The sequence below is a fragment of the Anser cygnoides genome, chromosome 1 (assembly GCF_040182565.1).
Source record: "Anser cygnoides isolate HZ-2024a breed goose chromosome 1, Taihu_goose_T2T_genome, whole genome shotgun sequence".
Lineage (NCBI taxonomy): Eukaryota > Metazoa > Chordata > Aves > Anseriformes > Anatidae > Anser > Anser cygnoides.
The window spans coordinates 56,914,520-56,933,525 of NC_089873.1; the positions used below are offsets into that span (position 1 = coordinate 56,914,520).

The following is a 19,006-nucleotide window of genomic DNA, read 5'->3' on the forward strand; positions in this document are numbered from 1 at the left end:
CCCCCCCCCCCCCCTCCCGTGTGCCCGGGGCGGTGCGAGACACAAAGGGACGGCAGCGCTGCGGGTGTGTAACAAAAATATATTGTCGGAACGGTACAAAAAGGGGCCGCCGGGAACGGGAGCACAAAAGTATAAAAGCGGCGAGGCACGGGCAAATCTTCCCCGCTGGTACGGAACGGCGCGAGATACAAAGTGTACAAATCTCACGTACAAACACGGGACGGGGGGCGGGTTAGGTTTTCGAGCTCTTCGAGGAAAGGTTTTCCACTGTAGAGACGACAAAGCTGAAGGCGATCTCCTTCTGGTCCTCGTAGAGCAGGTTTTAACCCTGTACCCAAAGCTCTCAGCTGCCGAGGGCTGGGAAGAGCCGGTTGTCTTGCAGCAGAATCCTTCGGTAGTGGCCGGGATGAGAAGCAGGAGCTGACCGCCTCCCTCCTGGGCCCTCTCCAACTCCAGGCTCGCTGGGATTAGTCACATACTACGAAAACACGGATGCTCTGGTCTGAGGCTTGGGTTGAGAACGTGGATGGTGGTGTGAGAAGCTTCTGCCTCTTCCACTAACTGATTGAGAAAGCCTAACACTGAAATGAGAAAAGCTCTGTAAGAGACAGAGTACCTTGTACGAGCACAGCTGGGGAAAATACGGTAAAGAGGAATGGGGAGAAACATCCTCCCACACACCTGACAATTTAATTTTTTAAGGCTAGGGCTCAGCCATAAAAAGGGTCAGTTCAATCTCAACTGCCCTGAAAAAGGCAATCTAGACTTCAAATTGGAAGGAAAAATGAATGCTCTTCTGTCATTCTAAATTTGTTATGCTATAAGGCTGAATATCCTGAAGTCAAATTATATTTCATCTGTTCTACCTAGCTTCTCAAGATAACCAGTTTCTACAGACACAAAATCTTTCTGGTGTTTCCCCATACAATGCCACTGCTTACTACTGCACGCACATCTGATTCCTGCAGGAAGTGGTGAGGCAGATTTGGTATCTTCCACACACCGTTGGTAGAGGGAGGGATTTTTGCTTTTAAATTAAGTGTGTGTATATATATGTACACAGTAATATACAGGATAAATTAAAATCTGTTACAGATATCGGTAAAAGTTAAATACATATGATAAACACACCACATACACATACATACAGACACAGAAACGCCTATATGAAAATCAAATGCTCTCCTGCAGCTCCTCTTCTAGAGGAACGGAAAGCCAAACACCAAGTATGTGGCTAGAAAGAAGGGGGATCAGTCCCATCCACTCACAGGTACCTTGGTCGCCTGCAACTGCTTCAAATTGGTCATTAGTCAACGTCTCACAGCAGCACCATGGCTCTTTCAATACTGCTGGTGAAAGGGATGGGGGATCAGCAAACTCAGAAACCAAGGTTGTCTGTTCACAAACCAGGGGCACGATGGGCAGAAGCGATCCAAGTTTTTCCCATCTGCTATAGCTCTCTTCTCCATCAAAACAGGCTGACCGTGCCCTGGAAAAATCAGCAGGAGGTGCATCCTCTCAAGCCAATGAAATCTGTTGATAAATCGGTGCTAATGATGATTTGGATGCAAGTCGACAAGAAAAGATTAAATTCTCTGTCATCTTCAACTTCATGACAAATGCCAGCTACCAGACCAGTAAGCTGACACTGACAACTTTTAGTTATTACTGACCAAAGAGGGGGGATTAGAAGATGTGACCAAGAGGGAGAGCTCTCTGCATCTTTGATCAACTCTCCAGCTTTCCCCTCAAGCGGATTTTAAATTAAAAAAAAAAAAAAAAAGGGCTGGTGAAGAGTTCAATTCAATTTCTTGGTCCAACCTACATTACCTTCTCTACGTGCCCATAGAATATAAGAATACTTTACACTGGAAAGGGTATCAGGAGGTCGTCTTGTCCAACCCCTGCTTCTAAAGAAAGTCCAACTACAGAAGGCCGCTCACTCAGTATTTGAATATCATCAAGGATGGAGATTCAACAACCTCTCTGGGTTGTTTCTATGACTACTCTCATGGTGATGTGTCCTTCTTTATATTGAGAAGTCCATTCTCTGGCTGCTTCCCCCACTAAAGGATCTGAATTTAAGGCTAGTATCTCAAAACCTTTCTGAATTCTTTATACAAATACTTCTAGACTGGATGACATTTCATCCACAGGCAAAGATCTGTTCTCTCAGCTTAACTTCACAACTTTTCAAAAAATAAGACAGTTACAATCCTATGTGTATACTGTACAGTTAAAAAAATTTAAAACCCTACACACAGAGTCCTTTGGGAGTGCCGGTGTAGTGCATATGTACACAGGTCAGTTACACAGAAGTTGAGTAAATCCCAGGATCTTTTCCCATCAAAGTCCAGGCATGATGTAGGCGATGTTGTCTAGTGTGTTTGACTGGGAAAAGAAATTCAATGTTTTAATGTCAGGTAATGACTCAAAATCCTTAAAAAAATGACATAGATCAGTGTATTACACACATTCATTTGTCTTACAAGTTACTGTATTGTGAGACAACAAAACTGTCTAGTCACCACTAGCCCCCCGGCTAGTAGACTTATTTTCAGGTTTTTGGAAACTTAACTAAACATAAAGGTAGCCTCAGTATTTGGAAGCACCTAGAAATAAAGAAAACGCTCAAGGCTTTCCTCAAGTGACTTCCTCCTAATGAACCCTACTCTCTGTCTTTGGATTTGAAAGAAGCCACATGGACTATATCTCATCAACCACTGGGAAGATGTGGTAAAGGACTTACATAAAGTAATCAATGTTGTAGAATGTAAAAACAACAAAAAAACCCCTGACTTTAAGCCTGACTTTACACTCACAAGTCCTTTAAGAAATTCTGCAGTATATCAGAGAAAAACCCTCAAAAACACCAACTAGTAGGGTGTCAGAGAAAAAGAATTGCTTTCCAGTTTTCACTACTACTTGTAACAAACTTCTGAGACTAGGAGTCCTTTTTTGCGTATCAGAAAACAAAAGGCAGCAGTTTACTATCTGTATGTTCTTCAAATGCAGCATTTCAGTAACTTCACATCTGTGGCTGGATGGCTGAAAGCCTTAGGAATACCTTTTAACTGCTGAAAACAAAGGAGCTGGATCTGTTAACGACGGTGATTTTAAAATTTAACAATGCCACCTACTGACTGAAAATATAAATTGCATACTATATGCAACATGACCCCTGGCAACTTTACCTCGTCTTAGAATACCAGTTTTTACATGTCTGACTGTAAAAATCAGAGTAGTTTCTTTATTATCAAGCCTGGATACCAGTTTTCAGAAGTGAATGCTAAGTGCCTTAATCCACCTGAAGCTTCATTGCTCCTTGTAACAAACAATAAGTTGATCAAGTTTCCAAGATAGGCACCATTAGTCATGTGGAAAAGGGGTGTCACTTGCTTTGAATGCACTTGGCAAGCAAGGAGAAAAGCATAGGATGTTTTTCCATGGCTTATGATGGGAACACCCCGCTGACTCAGCTTCTGTGTAGACAGCCAGTTTGCTGGAGCTCACAGCCTAAGCTGCCAAATATGCTGCTGTTGTTAACAGTCATTTCTCAGAATGAATCAATATTTGGGATGTCCTATAAAAACATGCCAATTCATACCCCATTTTTGTTGTTCTCTCGTTCAGATAGGTTTTCAATCTCTTGATGTTTGCATACTACATACTTATTCATTTTTGCTCCTCTACTCCTCTGCCTATTTGCGCCCCCTGTTGGAGGTGCGACTTCTGATTCCTTTCCTACTGCTGCCATATTAATCTATGCCCACATCATGCCACACTGATGTCACAAGCTCTTACTAAATCAGGGCTCAATAACTAGTATAATTTAAAGTGGAAAAGAACCTGTAGTTATCTAGTTCCTTAAAACACGGACTATCCTTTCCTTGGATGAGGTTACACATGTGAAAGGCCCTACTCAGTCACATTAGGAATCCTAACTGAGATCACAAGTTATTTTTTATGTTGCAAAAGAAAACAATGTGTGAACACAGAGCATCTGGAAGTTGCTTCTTTTTTTTTAATGGAAAATCAGAACTTTCAAAAATTGTATGTGTACAGGTGCTTGTATTTGATTCAGATGGGTCGATTCAGTCCCTAAAACAGGACCTACACACGCTGCAAACCAATGGAACAAATATTAAGTCAGTTTCTACTGGGAAAAAAAAATCAAACAAACCACAACATTGTACAATACCCTACAGCATTAACATCTTAAGGAATTTCAAGAAATATCCCTCTATAAAAATGTATGACCAAGACAATTTTTTTATTGCACTGGAATTGTAATTGCATCGTAAAATTGATTCATCGGAAAACTATCTGGACTCTGCTGAAATTAACAAGGCTACAATAAAAATACCCACAAGGAACTCACCAAAACTTGCTTAGGGCAGCCATTCAACTCAGGTAGTTGTGTGGTCAGACATGCTAATGGGCCCAAAGCACAGATGATAGAATCCAGAAGTACTGACAAACTTCCTGAAACAGCCACCATTCCCTGGAAGTAAGGAAAGAAAAAATTGATGGGGACAATTACTGGAAAATACAGTTCCTTCACAACTATATTGATTCTTACTCAGATGCCGTATCCTCATGCCTGAGCGACCACTTCCATTACTTACACAGTAACAAAACTATGTCAGAGTTCACAGAAAGACTGATGGCTCAAAAAAAAAAAAAAAGAATTAAACAGGTAACATACTGATGTAGGAAAAACAAAGGGAGCAAAATAAAAGGTCAGAAAGTTGTTTGGTTTATATATGACTTAATTCCACAATTTTTGCCATATGGTTTCCTTGCCCCATTTGATACCATCTACTACGATAATTACTTGAGTCCTAAAGACAATAGTTGTTTTATTATGGAAGCCTAAAGAAATACTAAGTCTGTAAAAATACTTTAGTTATCAATATACCTTCAAAAATGGAATGTATTTGTGTGTCGTTCTGTAAAGGGAGAGATTTTTACTCCGAATTTTTTTCCTCTGAAGAATGACCTCAATGAGGTCATACCAGAAACTGCAGAAATGCAATAACATTAATTTTCTTGCTGATAAAACAAGCAAGCGTAGTGGGATGAGCCGACCATGTTAGCCATAAAATTCACTGATATTTGATATTTGAGCCAAATACGTGTTCTGCTTACAGGCTAAGCTGAGTTCTAAACTCTGTGTGTGTGTACAATTACTACTGCGTAACACTAGAAAAACACTGGAAAATATTACATCTTCTACATTACCATGTAAGTTGAAACAACAGTAGCCACTACTTAAAGCACTGGGAACATGATACCACCAGAAAACAACAGGACATGCAAAAACATCTTGGTAATGGCCTTCTCTGGTGGTTTTCTTAGAAGGCTTGAGAGTGTAACTGGGCCAGAGATTGTAAAAGACAGCAAGAAAATACCAGATGCAAGGTGAACATATAGTAAGAACAGATTAGTTTGTTGAGACAAGGACAATTGCCTTCAAGGACACAGAGCTGCAAGTGAAAGACCTGTCCTTCTTTGATGCCTACTGTTTACTGAGAAACAACGCTTTTTATTTCACTGAAAATAAACAACAATGCATCGAAGAAGCATGACACACCACCTGTAATTTCTCTTCCTAGTAGAAAAGCATTGTCTAACTGTTAAGTAAAACAAAATAACCTCCCGATCCTATGTGTAAATTATATGACATCACTGAGACGTTGCTGGTTACAGACTCACCTCTGTTTCCTGCAGTCTGTGTCCAATGAGGCTCAGAGATTCGCCCAGCAATTGTAAATGTGCAGCTACATCTATAGGATCTGTCTCAGGGGCTTTGGCTGGTGAGGAAGGCAACACCACAGTGCTGGTGGGGGATTTCTTTTGAGGGGAAATCACTCCTGGTGGAGAAGCTGTAAATACATGAATTAAAATTCCGTATTACCCACTTTCATTCTTTTACTTTCAAGTCTATTTACTTTCTAAAGTTCAAATCTCAAAGATGTGAGATGCTTAAATAGTCCTGTGGATCTTCTCCTGTTGTATTTAGAGAAAGAACTTACCTTCAAAGCATGTACCTCAGCTGTCTGCGATCTGGTAGCTTTGGCAGATTTGGTAAAGAGAGATGCCAAGCCATGAACAACCCCTTTTTCCTCTTGCACCTAGCTACTCTCACTAGAACTTCTCTATTGCCTCTTCTTGCTTTATGTTTCAAACCCTGAAGTGCTAAAACCAATACCATCTTACTAACTAGACAAGGAAATCTTTTTGAAAAGTGCTGACATCATTCTCGCTCCTGAAGAAACACAGTTGTTGAGTAATACGATGAGTTAAATGTCAAGACTTGTGAAAAAACAGGTAAGAATGAGAAACAAGAAGTTCATTATTTTCCAGTCTACACCATCTTCCCCACTCCAAAAAAAAAACAAGTAGAGCATATGAAGTGCAACAATTACCTTTTATTTTTGGAGCACCATCTGAAGACGATGCCTTTCGCTTCACAGTGGTGGCTTCTGCTTTATTCTGCTTGTGCTGCAGATACTGAGCTTTCTGTTTCCAGACCTGCAGTTACCACGGTATGAAAAGAGAGATTTACAGCATTAGGTAATTTTCATACCTGACGCCAAGACCTGGAGGCAAAATGATGTTACATAGTTAAGTGGTGAAGCAATGCCACGAGAAGAAAATGGATGCTTTTATGACCACAAGGGCAAGATAACACACTTTTCCATACTTTGGGGACAGAGGTAATATTTTTTAAGGTATGGTGTAATTACTGTCAGCATGTTTTGACCTAAGGACACAGTTTACAAAAATCATTAAAAAAAAAAAAACTCACACATGCTTACCAGTTTATCCTTCTCAGGGAGCTGCTTCCACACTTCTGCCAGCTTTTTACTTAGGTCTCCAAAATCTGATAGGAAGAGAAATAAAAATGTTTCAAATAAATTAAATAATAAAGTTGTGGTGAGAACATAGGAAATTTATGTGAACGTCAACAGTGTGAAAAACTGGCCTACACATACACATTTAGAAAGCAACCACCACTGGAACTCTCCACACTGTCCAGAAAATGGTTTTTCCTTACTGTCTAAAATGAAGAAAAAAACAAACAAACAAACAAAACCCCACAGCCTGATACAGGGAATGTAACACCATAAGACCACACATGCTGAAAAATGACACAACAAAGACTCTTTAAGTAAAAGAAAGGAAGAGTAGGCAGTTCCTTAATCCAGATTCACAGCTTGGTTAATATACGGCGAAAGCAAATCATGAAATCCATTTCTGTCCTTTTGCTACCTCAAAAATTAAGAGGTTGATATCATACAGAGAAGGTATGTCCTGTTAATTAATCAGACTGATTTATAATCAAGAATAGAGAAGGCTAGATTATTTTCTCACCTATCCTAGGGTGCTCAGACACAATATTTGTACGATACTCCTTACAGAACACTTGATAGGCAGACATGTTTTTCTTCTTTGGCTAGTCAGAAGAAGAAAAGGAAACAAACGTTTTTAGTTATTAAGGGACCTACTCAATTTCATTAGTAATTCTGCTTTTATCGGACTTAAAGAAAGATACTGTACTTAGATCAAGAAGGTAAAATGGCAGTTTTACATGCGTTACATACATTTACTGGCTGAATTTAGTGGGTACGAAAGCACAAGAACCAGCCAGAATCAGTTTTAGCATAAAGCTTATCTTGCAACAACTCTATCAATACAATCCATCCATAAATCACCACCTTTGCTATTCTAAATCCACGATCAACGTTTAATGCTGTTCATACATCTCAGTTTTAGAACTTAAAATTGATCAAAATAACAAAAAAACCCTGTCATACTATTCACAGTACCTACCATGGATCTGTCAGAACAGTTCAGTTTTTGTTCTCTTATATCTATGTTTTGTTCTATTCCTTGCATCCTTACAGATCACTTCATATTTGCAGGAAAACAAACCGTTTAAGATAGCAGAGGCACAAGCAACTTCCAGACTGCGATCAGAGAAAACTTACCACACAGGACACAGTGAGAGCTGAGCAAATCTGGGCTATGGCCACCCATTTCCTGTTACAAAGCAACTCTTGTCTATCTGGCAGAAACCGTTTTACCCTATTATACACTTACATAGCTATAATTATGTTATCTGGAAATCTCAGACACACTCCAGCTACAATTTTTCCTACCTGCACTTCAGAGCATTAACCATGGAAACCTGAATTTATGAGTACAGGATGAAAGTGCGAATGTGGTAGTCTATAAGAATTAGATCTTTATCTTAATACAGGAATAAATGGATGAATAACTTCACTCTTCCAAGTTAAGGAGTTCAATTCCTTTTTTACAGGAACCGTGATGATGGACTAGATGACTCCCAGACAAGACTGAAATTCTACCTGGTAATAGTTAGAACCAGTTACCTTAGAAAACAATGTAGTTGTGGCACGGTCTGTACCGAGCAGATTAAGTATAATCTTTTCAAAGGACCTTTACTGGCTAAAGACTGCCTGTGTCACAAAAAAACCCCAATGGTTTATATTTCTTTTGCTACGAACAGAAATCACAGTAGCTGAAATACTTTTGCCAAACATGCTGCAACGAAACCATCAATGCTGCTATTAATTATGCTTCAATTTAACAAGTTTTTGGAATGAAGTGTGTAATTCACCATTACCCATCGCCCAATTTCAATTTCCCCTTCAATTTTTCCTTACTTTTTCCCTTTCTCTTTCCCTTTCTCGGTCCTTTTCCTTTTCTCTTTCTCTTTCTCTTTCTTTTTCTCGTTCCTTTTCCTTTTCCCGTTCCTTTTCTCTTTCCTTTTCCTTTTCCCGTTCCTTTTCTCTTTCCTTTTCCCGTTCCTTTTCTCTTTCCTTTTCTCTTTCTCTTTCCTTTTCTTGTTCCTTTTCCTTTTCTCTTTCTCTTTCCTTTTCCTTTTCTCGTTCCTTTTCCTTTTCTCTTTCCTTTTCCCATTTTTCAGCTTTTTCCTTCTCCTTTTCTTCCTTCTTCCTCCTCCTCTCACTTTGTCCATCTGAGTGATAAATAGTAGGATGAGGTGGAGGAAGAACATAGGGAGTACCGGAAGGAGGTGGTGGTGACACTGTTACTTCTGCTACTGCCACAGAAGAGTGCCCAGAACTCTTTTTAGATTTAGAATGCTTCTTCTCTCTGTGCTTCTCCTTGTCTTTTTTTTTCTTACTTTTTTTTGACTTCTTCTTCTTCTTGATCTCCCGGTAGGAATCATCTATCACTAGCTCTCCAGCCTCCAACTCCCCACCAGAAGAGGAACCAGATTCTGGTGGTGCCTCCACACCCGAAGTCTCATACTCACTCCCATGGCCTTCCGAAAACACGGATGTGTCGGCACCAAAACTCTCAGAAGGGGGATGTGGGTCTGGAGGAGGTTTGTGCTTCTTCCGGGATGACTTCTGGAAGCTCTGCACTTCATGACCCAGATGGAATGAGCCCTGCTCATCTCGAGATGATTTTTTGGAAGATTTCTTTGCAGCTGCTGGTGCTGAAGAGTAGGAGAAAGAATCATCATCTGCAGCACTACTTTTCTCTTTTGGTGAAAGGATAAGCTTCATCTTCAAGCCATCAGGTTCACGAAGAGTAAGGGTCTCTGTGTTCACATAGAGAGGTTTCATTTTTTTAGTTTTGTGGTAGCTGCCATCATCCACTGAGTGCTCCCCACTGCTTCCACTCAATTTCTTCTTGTGGTGCTCCTTTCTGCTTTCAGAATGGCCAGAGGAAGAATAAGATGATTTTTCGGATGTCTTCTTTGAAGACTTGGAGCTTGTGGCCAAAGGCGAGGTGATAGCCTTGAGTACATCCATGTTTTTATCAGCTGAGGATGGGCTTGAAACTGCTTTTTTCTTCTTCTTTGATGGTGGATCCAAAGATGAAAGATCTGGAAAAAGTCAAGAGAAATGTTCATCAAGATGATTCCCTTAAAGACATTACTACGCTAGTCAAAAGAAACGAAGTGGGAACCTTGCAAAACTTGTTATTACAGCTAACCGATCTGCATCCTGTCTCAAAAAGAAAGTCTCTGAAATTTGCAGGCAGCTCAGCGTGTCCTCATGGATATGAATTGGGAGTTGTAACACCAGAGCTGATCAAAATATTTAATGCAGAAAGACAGAGTGGGAAAGTTCTTGAAGTTTCATCAAACTTTGTATTCTATCATAAACCAGCATATTTTGATGAAAATACATCTTACTGAACCTGAAATATTATATCTCAAGTGCAAGGTTGTCACATCACTTTTAGCTGAGACCAATGAATTGAGAACATGAGCTTTTTCATTCTAAAAACAGATTTTTAACAAAATTTCAGTTTATAAAGATATGCCAAAGATGTGGCTTCTTTTGGAATCGGGACAAAAATAAATCTTAAACCTGCTGTTAAGCTTTTATGAGCTGAATTGTTATTTCCTAGCCAGGTTTTTCATTGTGAGAACAATATTTCTGTATTTAAACTGAACCCAAAAGCATTCATTGTGTAACCTGACATATTCTGCTTTTATAAATTTACAGAAACTAATTAGTATTATCTGCAAATAAAATTACAGCTCATAATATAATAAGCAAAAAAAGAATGCAAACGCAAAAAGGGAAGGCATGGGTTAGAAAACAAACTTGTCAATGAGAAGGGACATGGAAGATCCCTGCCTTAACAACAGTAACTTTTACACAAGACTTCGAAAACATCATTCCCTAGTCTTTTGCTGCCTGGTGCAGCAGAAACCTGATCAGAACCAGGTTTCTGATTACATCAATCTGTCTTAGGACAAGGAATTCTCCCCCGTAAAGTGCTAACCACAAAGTTTGATGACATTGGTTTAACAGCATCTTTTCCTCAAAGTCATGATCTGCCAGCCCCTTCCGCTGCCTGACTGCCATCTTACCTCTGGAGCCGTACTCATCGGAGGAGTGCTTCTTCTTCTTTTTGTGAGGTTCTGTGCCTGGAAAGAGCTCACTGTCCTAGAATAAGAACAAAAAAGTTGCTGATAAACAACAGGGAAATAATTTGAGGTTCACATGGACTGGTCACATAGATTATAATTTCTGGGAGATATCAAGAGACATTTGTACTACTGCGATGCCAAGGATAGGTGTGAACCAGGATTCTCATTCTAGGAGCTAAACCAGCAAAGGAAATATAGTCTGTTCCCATAGTCCACAATGTAGATTTAAGGTAAGAGACAAAAAGCAGGGTATGGATAGGTGGGAGAATACAAAAAACAGTCAGAATTGGTTTCAGCACATCAGACGACTAACTGGCATCAAGCTTTCTGTGGACGCTGCAGCACAACAGGACTATAAGGAAATTCAAAGACAAATCTCTACAAGGAGTTCCCCTCCAGTGAGAGGAGCACTACACAAGAAAACTTGAAAAAGCACTCTTGAAAGTGTTAAGAAATGGCCAATGAAAGCCAGTACTCGGACATCAGCTGATAGGTTGATAGAAGACCGACAACTACCTCTTAATAAAGCTAAGGAATAACTAAGCATGCATAGGCTGTCAAGCCTTGAAGCAATTCATATTTAATGTGCTGAAGAAGATAAAAGAAGTGAAAGAAGGAACAGAGAAATGACAATTAAAATGATGGGCCAGAAAACTGACCAAACTAACTCTTGACACCCCATTATTATTATTTGTTTCTCGACTGCTTTACGGTCTAAAAATGAAGCTCCTCTGTAGAATTCCATCTACATGGCAGAAGATTTCCATTTTAAACTTGAACTTCCTTTGCAGATTTTAAAAAACTAAAACCAATCACAAGATGGTCACCTCTGAGCTAACAGCAGAAATTTTAGCTCAAAGAAGAAAGTTATGAAGTTGTTGCAACATGATTTCAGAGTTAAGGCCCCAAGGAGACAAACAGGGCAAGTTCACACCTCTCAAGAGCTATTGTTTCAGGCTGTATGCTGAATTGGGAAGACAACAGTGCATCAGTTAACATTTTATTCATTCTTTGCTGGCTATCAATGCAACTATAAATTCTAAAAATCCCATTTCTTTGTGTAAAAAGTCAGTTATGCTATCTCAGCACTTACACCGTTGCATACTAAGGCTAGGATGAGATCCTACTACCCTATTTTCTGAGGCCAGAAAAATCAGAATTGGTTGAAATTGGGACTAACACCCTCCATTTCCCTAACAAAGCTTTTGAACAATTCAGGACATGATTACCTGTACTTGCTGTTTTCTACAGGCATTTTTATATACCAAAGAACACTGAAACATTCCATCCCATTTTATCTTAAGCTTTACACACTTTCTTACACCTTATACTTTTTCTCTGAAGGCTTCCTGACCTGTGTTGCTATTCTCTCCTCCTCTTGCAGCTGATCCCTGTAAGACCGTTTTTTCTCTCGCTGTGTCCTGACCGTAGCCAGCTCCACATCACTTCGGTCACTCTCTAGGAACTCTAAAATTTATGTGAAAGAGGAAAAAAATGAAGAAATGAAATACTACATTAAGGAACAATAGGCACATTGACTATGCACCAAATAAGACAGGAGTGGACATTGGCATGGAGTGATGCACAAAACCCGAAAAGCACTGGGGACTGAAAGATAACATTATGTAACCTCTGACTGCAGGGACAGGGCTCAGTGCTCTAATGCTATAACATGAATTCTCTAGATACCGTTTCTAATCCTTGTTGATTTCTTCCTAAAGTCCTAACTGGACTTAGAAATGTTATCATCACTTACTGTATAGAATCTTAGAATTGCTTAGGTTGGAAAAGGCCTCTAAGATCTTCAGGTCCCCCTGGTCTCCCATTTCACACTGACCTAGCAGGGAGAAGAAAGGCTGCAGTGGCAGAGTTCCCAGTCATGGTGGTTGCATTAGGAAATACCACCTGTTTCTCTAATCCCAGTACTGTGCATCTGGAAGTCAAGGGCTTGGGAACCTGCAAAATCTTGAACAGATTAAATTTAAGGTCCAATACCCTTCAATGGTCCATGGGAGATTAGCTTCCTTTCCCACTCTCTGACACCATGGCCTGACAAGGGCTGTAGAGGGCACCCTTTTTTTGGCTACTCCCTCCGAGATTATGAAGCAGTCATACCTTCTTTCTTCTTGGAGTCATCATAAGCCATGGCGGTCCTGCAGGAGCCTGAGAATGTGTTGCCACGTCTGGGCTCCTTCCCCCGTTCCCATCTAAAAGAAAAGGTCTGAGAAACAGAGAATGAAAATAACCCTCCCATAAAGAAGAACCACAATGTAAAATCGGAAACTTCCTGTGAAACAAAAGAAGATTCTCTGGAAGACAGTGGGAAAGGAAAGAAGTCTATCTCCTCTCAGCTGATACTCACTCTTTGGGTTTGACAGATTTTTTTTTTTTAATTAAGTTGGAGATTTTTTTTTGCTTGTTGTTTTTAAAGATATAACAAGACCACCTATACACTGTAAAATCTCCGCATCATTAAAATAATTTATTCATAAAAATGGAAAGAGGGTGAGAATATAGCTGTTTGATTTTCATGACGAACAAAACTGTATCCGAACTTGTGTTAAAGACTCATTTCATCAGAAACCACTGTAGCAAACAGTGGGATACTTAAAAAGAAGTACCAAACCCTTGAATCTCAGATGAAGCGAAGGAAAAAGATGAAACCAGGCAGGAATCACTGTGCTATATAAGAATTATTTCAAATCTTTTGAACTAAAGGGTTGCACATCTTGTAATGAAGGCATACACCGTTCTGACGTGTTTCCTGACACTACCGCTGCAGCCATTCTGAATGTCAGCCTGGGAAAGGAAACGGAGGAAAGCGCTCCTTTCTGCTAGGACTTCTGCATCATCCAAGCTCCTGCAAGCTCCCAAATTTCAGGTCTCGTTTGAGTCTATTCCACAGTTGCTAGCATGCAGGAATAGGTATGGAATAGCTGCACTCCTCTGAGTAAACTGCTTTTGTTTTTCAGGCAGTGAACTGGTTAGCACGAAAAAGACGACCTCTCATAAGTGATTAAAGCAACTGCACCCGACTGATTTTGTGTGGTTGTTGTGTATGTGTGCGCACGCACACGTGAAGGTTCAACCACGAAGATCATGAAGTTCGTTCTTTCTAGCTCTCACAGTAATCCCGCCACATTTAAGTTACATTTGAATAGCTAGAGAGCAGGAAACTTATGCTATGTCTCTGCATTTACATCAATTTAATAAATAATTGCTTGAGAAAGTACAATGCATTCATCTTATGGTGGTTACCTAAGTGAAAGCACAAACTCACGACTAATTCAAGCTGACAAATACAGAGATGTTTCTGTTGAAATTCATAAGAATACAAGTGAATTCTTCAGGTTTTGGGAAGCCATCCACCACAAAATGTTTTAAGTCAGTATTCAGACTACTATACATTGTGTGTGGCAAGCACATTGATTTGTAGGCAGAATTTATGTACATGCGCAACAGTGCTGCTCTTTACTGTAAAAAAAATCAAAAGAAAGCAACTATTGAAAGAAATCTTGCCACTTGTGGGCTTACAATCTTGAGTGAGATCCTGCAAACACCTCATGACATTCAGCTCCCTGTTGCCTGGTGAAGTTCAGCGGGAACACAGGCGATGCTACCGCATGGTGCTCAGCTCTGGGGCCTGCTGTAGGCACTGCTCAGCACCACAAAGCCGCTGACAGTCCCTCACGAACGGATGATTTGAGGAAAATAAGCTTTATTTATAAACGTGTGCCCCCTCCTCACCGCCCACGGCTGCGGGACCAAGCCCCCCCGCACCCCCCACGGCACTCCCAGGTTCCTCCACAGCCCTGTCGCGACTCTCTCCTCATCGCGATGCCCTCACGACCCGCAGGAGACACACGGGCGGCCGGAGGGGGGGGGGGGCAAACCCCGCCATCGACCCCTCCGCCGCCCCACCGTGCAGCCGGGCCGCTCTCCGGGGCCTCCCCGCCGCCTTCGGCCGCCCCGCTCCTCCTAATGCACCCCGCTCTCACCCGTGCGGGCCCCGGCCTGACGCGGCCCCGGGGGCAGGGGACGGGGGGGAGGCGCTGCGGCCGCCTCACTCCGCGCCGCCGCTTCCCGCCTCGCCGCCCTCCGCCGCCGCCATCTTGGGGAAGGAGACAAGGGCCGAGCGCCGAGCGCCTCCGACGGGGAGGAGAAGGCGGGGGGGGGGGGGGGGGAGCGCCGAGAGCGTCGATGGGCGGGGAGGATGGGGCGCCATGTTGTGCTCAGGGGTTGCCTGCAATATTCCCTTCAGGCAGACGAAGCCTGACTGCCACAGCCACTGGCACCCGGTGGGTGCCTGGTGAGGAGCAGGTGCCCGTCTTACCCCTGCCTTCGAGGCAGCTTCCTCACTGTGCATGTGCTTGTGCTGTCACGACGCAACAGCCCCTCTCTCATCACCACGTCCTTACAGAGTCTGGGAGCTGGCTGTGCTTCCAGCAGGGGTTAGGTTTTTGGGTGGCTGTGCCTGCTACCGTGGGATCAATAGTAAAGAGTGAAATGCTGTTATTGAGAGAGCTTCTGTGTGATTAGTCATGCACGCACGTGAACGGGCACATCTCCTCCAAGCCTATCTGATCGCCGGAGGAATCGGCTCGATGTGCTTCAGAGGTGCAGATGGAGTCGGGACCACCAGCTGCGCTGAGATAAGCGTGTCTGAGCAGCGTGCTCAGGGCTCCTGCCGGAGCAGGCATCATGCTGCTGTCACACCCTCCTAATCACTTGACCAAGGGTGGCAGGCAGGCAGGGCCAAAGCAAGCTACCCTCAGCTTCTTCTGAAGAGCTCATTCCTTGTTCATCCCCGGAAGGGATTCAAGAGAGAGGTAAAAATGCTCGAGAAATAACCTTTCTGCTCTCTGACCACTCCAGAGGTCCCCGTTCAACAAACCTCAACTGACTCTTAAAGACCATCATCTCAACTGATGCAGGAGTCTTCTTTTTATTTAGATGCCAGCAGGCACTCACATAACTCTTTGTCAGAGGCTGCTATCCTTCATATGCTGCCTGCAGACTACAATTCCCAGCCATGCCTGAGGTTAAACCTGCCCCATCGCAGGCATGCCAGTTCCCCAGCTCTTGCACATTCACCCTCTGGTCTTGCCAGTGACTTTGTGTCCTAACAAGTGCATAATGATGACAATTATTATTTGCATTATAGTAGGACATAAAGGAATTGGAAGAGGAGAGAAGCTTATGACTGTTACACTGCATGAATATATAGTGTGATCCAAAGTGAGGGGTACAGCCCCTCAGTTACCCAACTGCAGTGCACACAGATCAATGCTGCAAGTGCAGCAGCTGTAACACAACAGAGTAAAACTCACCAGCTCTTAGGATAAGCATTAAGACCTGTTCAGACGTTGTCATGCATGTACGTGCATGCCTGCTGCTGGTCAAACTCTCTGAAATCACTCCTTGCCCTCCAGCCCGTAACCCAAGGAGGAGCTACGCTCTTCATCAGTGGATAAGTGCCTCTCAAATTTATGACCTGACAGCCTACAGGTTAGGTGGACACAGAATGACAGCAAATCAAAATGGCATTAGTATGGCTGGGAGAGGCTAGGTGAAGCCTGGAGGAGCAGAGATAGAGATCGCTTTGAAAATCAAAAGCCTAAATTACCCTGGTGTTTGATGATGGCAAGTATTTGATAGTGATAGCTAGTAAATGTGTAGGGAAGGTATGTTTAATATTCTGCACCCTAGAATGAGAAAGGATTCAAGCTCCCCTGCAGCTTAATGTTTTCAGCGCTGGATGTTTCAGGGATATTAGAATGTGATAGTGACTGCATGTAGAGCAGAGAGAATGAATTTGCAGGCGAATTTGCAAAAATAAGCATATAGCAGGATACTTGCATATAAAGCCACTGAAGCACCAGTCATTCAGATTTCACTTGGTGAAATCTATCCATGCACGTTTCCTCCCACATAATAATAATAATAATAGGAATTGCAATAGTAATAACAATGAAAACATGTAGTCCTTCCTACTGCACTTTTCATCAGTGCAAAAATGTTCAGAATAACTCATTTCAATCATTCCCATTTTTCAGAGCTAATAAAGGGAACCAACCAGCACAAGCCACTGGCATTTACTAACTGCTTTCAAACAATTTAGCCTTTCCCTTTTCTAGAAAATCCAGAGACCCTGGATTTTCAGAGTGTACAACTAGACTATGCAGGTCAGGTGGGAAAATGTCAGGATGCTGATAGGATATTTAAGACAGTCGCAACCCCTTCAAATCCTTCACACCTGACGGAATTCGTTCTTTGTACTCTTGAATCGGAAAGGTGCATGGTGAGGAAACTGGAAAAGCAAACAGCCCTCACAGTTTTTAAGACCTGAAGTGCAGCATTAGTCAGTCTCAAACTGTTGTGAGAGTATTGCTTATTCCTTTTGCTCAGAGCATCTTGCATTCTTTTGTCTACATGCCAGGGAGAGAAACTGCTGAAAGAGTCAGGTGTCTCCTTGGCAGTGAGATACATATTGTATGAAGGGCACTTGCCAGTGCAGAACATTTTGGGACGTGCATATATTTTCTTATGCTTGATGCGAGATGAGTTGTGTGCTAGGGGCTACTGCCCATTAAGCCATTCAGTATGGTCATGCTTTTCCCACAGTATATTCACCATCTGTTCCTGTCTGCCTGTTTTCTCCTGCCTCCACTGAGGTGCAAGTTTCTAGATTCAGTAGCCCTCTTTTTGTTTCGTGCCTTTTTAGTACTTAGCCCAGTGAATTTCAGGTGCAACGAGTATAAAAGGAACAAACAGTAGAAAGAATACAAGTTATGCACAACACAACCCAGTTATGCACAAAATTAGATACAGCACTCAGAGCTCTGTGAACAATTAACATTTCTCCCTGTCATAGTTTGCAACTCAGAAACCTTTTTTTCATTCTTGCCTTGTTTTTCTGTATTGTTTTTCCTAGATTCCAACACAATTTGGCATTAACTTGAATGGGACCTGGATTAAAACCTTCAATCCCTACTTCTCCATGAAAAATCTGTTTTGTTTTGTACAACAACCGCTACTCTTCTCTGTGTACACTGCAACACTTGTATGTCACCAGCTATCAAACCTCCCTTGAGGAAGCATGGCTTGTTACATTCGGATAGGTTCTATGAGAAATAAATGCATTTTAAAAGGTTATGAATATTCTTATGGAGGAAGTGACTACAACGTTACAACAGACTTCAGGTAAAATAGACATTTGGTGCCAATTACCTCAGCTGTATAATTTCCTTAGTCTGATTTATAAACAAGGCTAGCAAGTACTGTTTGTACTCTCCTTCCCTGGAGAAGCCAAACTTCAAAAGATTTGTCATCCGCATTGTTTCAGTGTTGCGGATTGACTTAAAGTACTTCCCATTTGTCTTCAGTTTCTGCAGGAAGCATTCATTTTCTTGCCTCTTCAGCTGGGAATATAGTCGTTAACAAAGCCACAAGGGTGCGTGCAGTCATTTGTAACATCAGTACAACAGCCTGAATATTCCCTGGAGCCACAGCATCTGTCACAGTGGACACACACCCTCTCCTGCTGCTCCCAGTGCTGCACCCTCTGTATTCACATGCTGCTGGAGAGGTGGAAAGGCAGTGTCCTCCTACATCGGGTGGGGAAACAACACCGTGTGTTACTGCAGGAGTATTGGAGGCCAGAGAGGAAGAGCGTGCCCCACGGTGCAGTTAGCCAAAGGGAAGGGGACAATACTTGAGCAATATGCATAGAGAAAAGGTTAAATGCAGAGAATCAGCCAGATTTAGGAATGGAAGCTTAAACAGAGATGTCAGGATCTGCAGTTAAGGGAGACCGGACTGGCATGTCAATAGTAAGTGCTGCCACCTGCATGTTAGCTACTGGGGACTGCTGCAACTCCAAGGCTACGCAGCTAGCTCTGGCAAGTAGTTGTGAATGTGATGCTGGTGCGTGTGAGAGTGATCTCTGCTGCCAGCTCTCTTGTGGCTGGTGGGTGTAATCGTGAAATTGTGGTTGGCTTTGAGAAAACGGGCTTTCTGAACTGTGCTGGCATTGTCATTGGTGTGCAGGTATTTAAC

At 42.1% G+C, this 19,006-nt stretch overlaps 1 protein-coding gene across 7 annotated transcripts; it reads right to left on the reverse strand.

The window, feature by feature from the left end:
• Positions 1-59: 59 nt before the first annotated feature.
• On the reverse strand, positions 60-15,090 carry HMGXB4 (HMG-box containing 4). 7 transcript variants are annotated; one of them, XR_010831537.1, is made up of 12 exons: positions 14,947-15,090; positions 13,064-13,169; positions 12,303-12,415; positions 10,889-10,964; positions 8,697-9,889; positions 7,381-7,462; positions 6,825-6,889; positions 6,432-6,537; positions 5,719-5,888; positions 4,382-4,504; positions 2,263-2,391; positions 60-581 (listed from the first exon to the last, which is right to left on the reverse strand). XR_010831537.1 is itself a non-coding variant. In XM_066996829.1 (11 exons), the coding sequence occupies exons 2-11, from the start codon at positions 13,092-13,094 to the stop codon at positions 576-578; spliced, it is 1,965 nt and encodes a 654-aa protein (XP_066852930.1). In that variant the 5' UTR covers positions 13,095-13,169; positions 14,947-15,090; the 3' UTR covers positions 60-575. The 7 variants fall into 7 exon arrangements, 5 of the variants coding, with proteins under 5 accessions (XP_066852930.1, XP_047904226.2, XP_047904227.2 ...); XR_007158344.2 differs by having other exon boundaries at positions 1,275-2,391; XM_066996829.1 differs by lacking the exon at positions 2,263-2,391.
• Between the last annotated feature and the right edge of the window lie 3,916 nt (positions 15,091-19,006).

Excerpts from the sequence above, each read along its gene's own strand:
- HMGXB4 (XM_048048269.2), bottom strand. The coding sequence starts at position 13,094 with ATGGCTTATGATGACTCCAAGAAGAAAGAAG. Across the intron at positions 12,416-13,063 it reads TGACTCCAAGAAGAAAGAAG|AGTTCCTAGAGAGTGACCGA; the intron begins GTATGACTGCTT and ends CATAAATTTTAG. Across the intron at positions 5,889-6,431 it reads TGGTGCTCCAAAAATAAAAG|CTTCTCCACCAGGAGTGATT; the intron begins GTAATTGTTGCA and ends ATGTATTTACAG.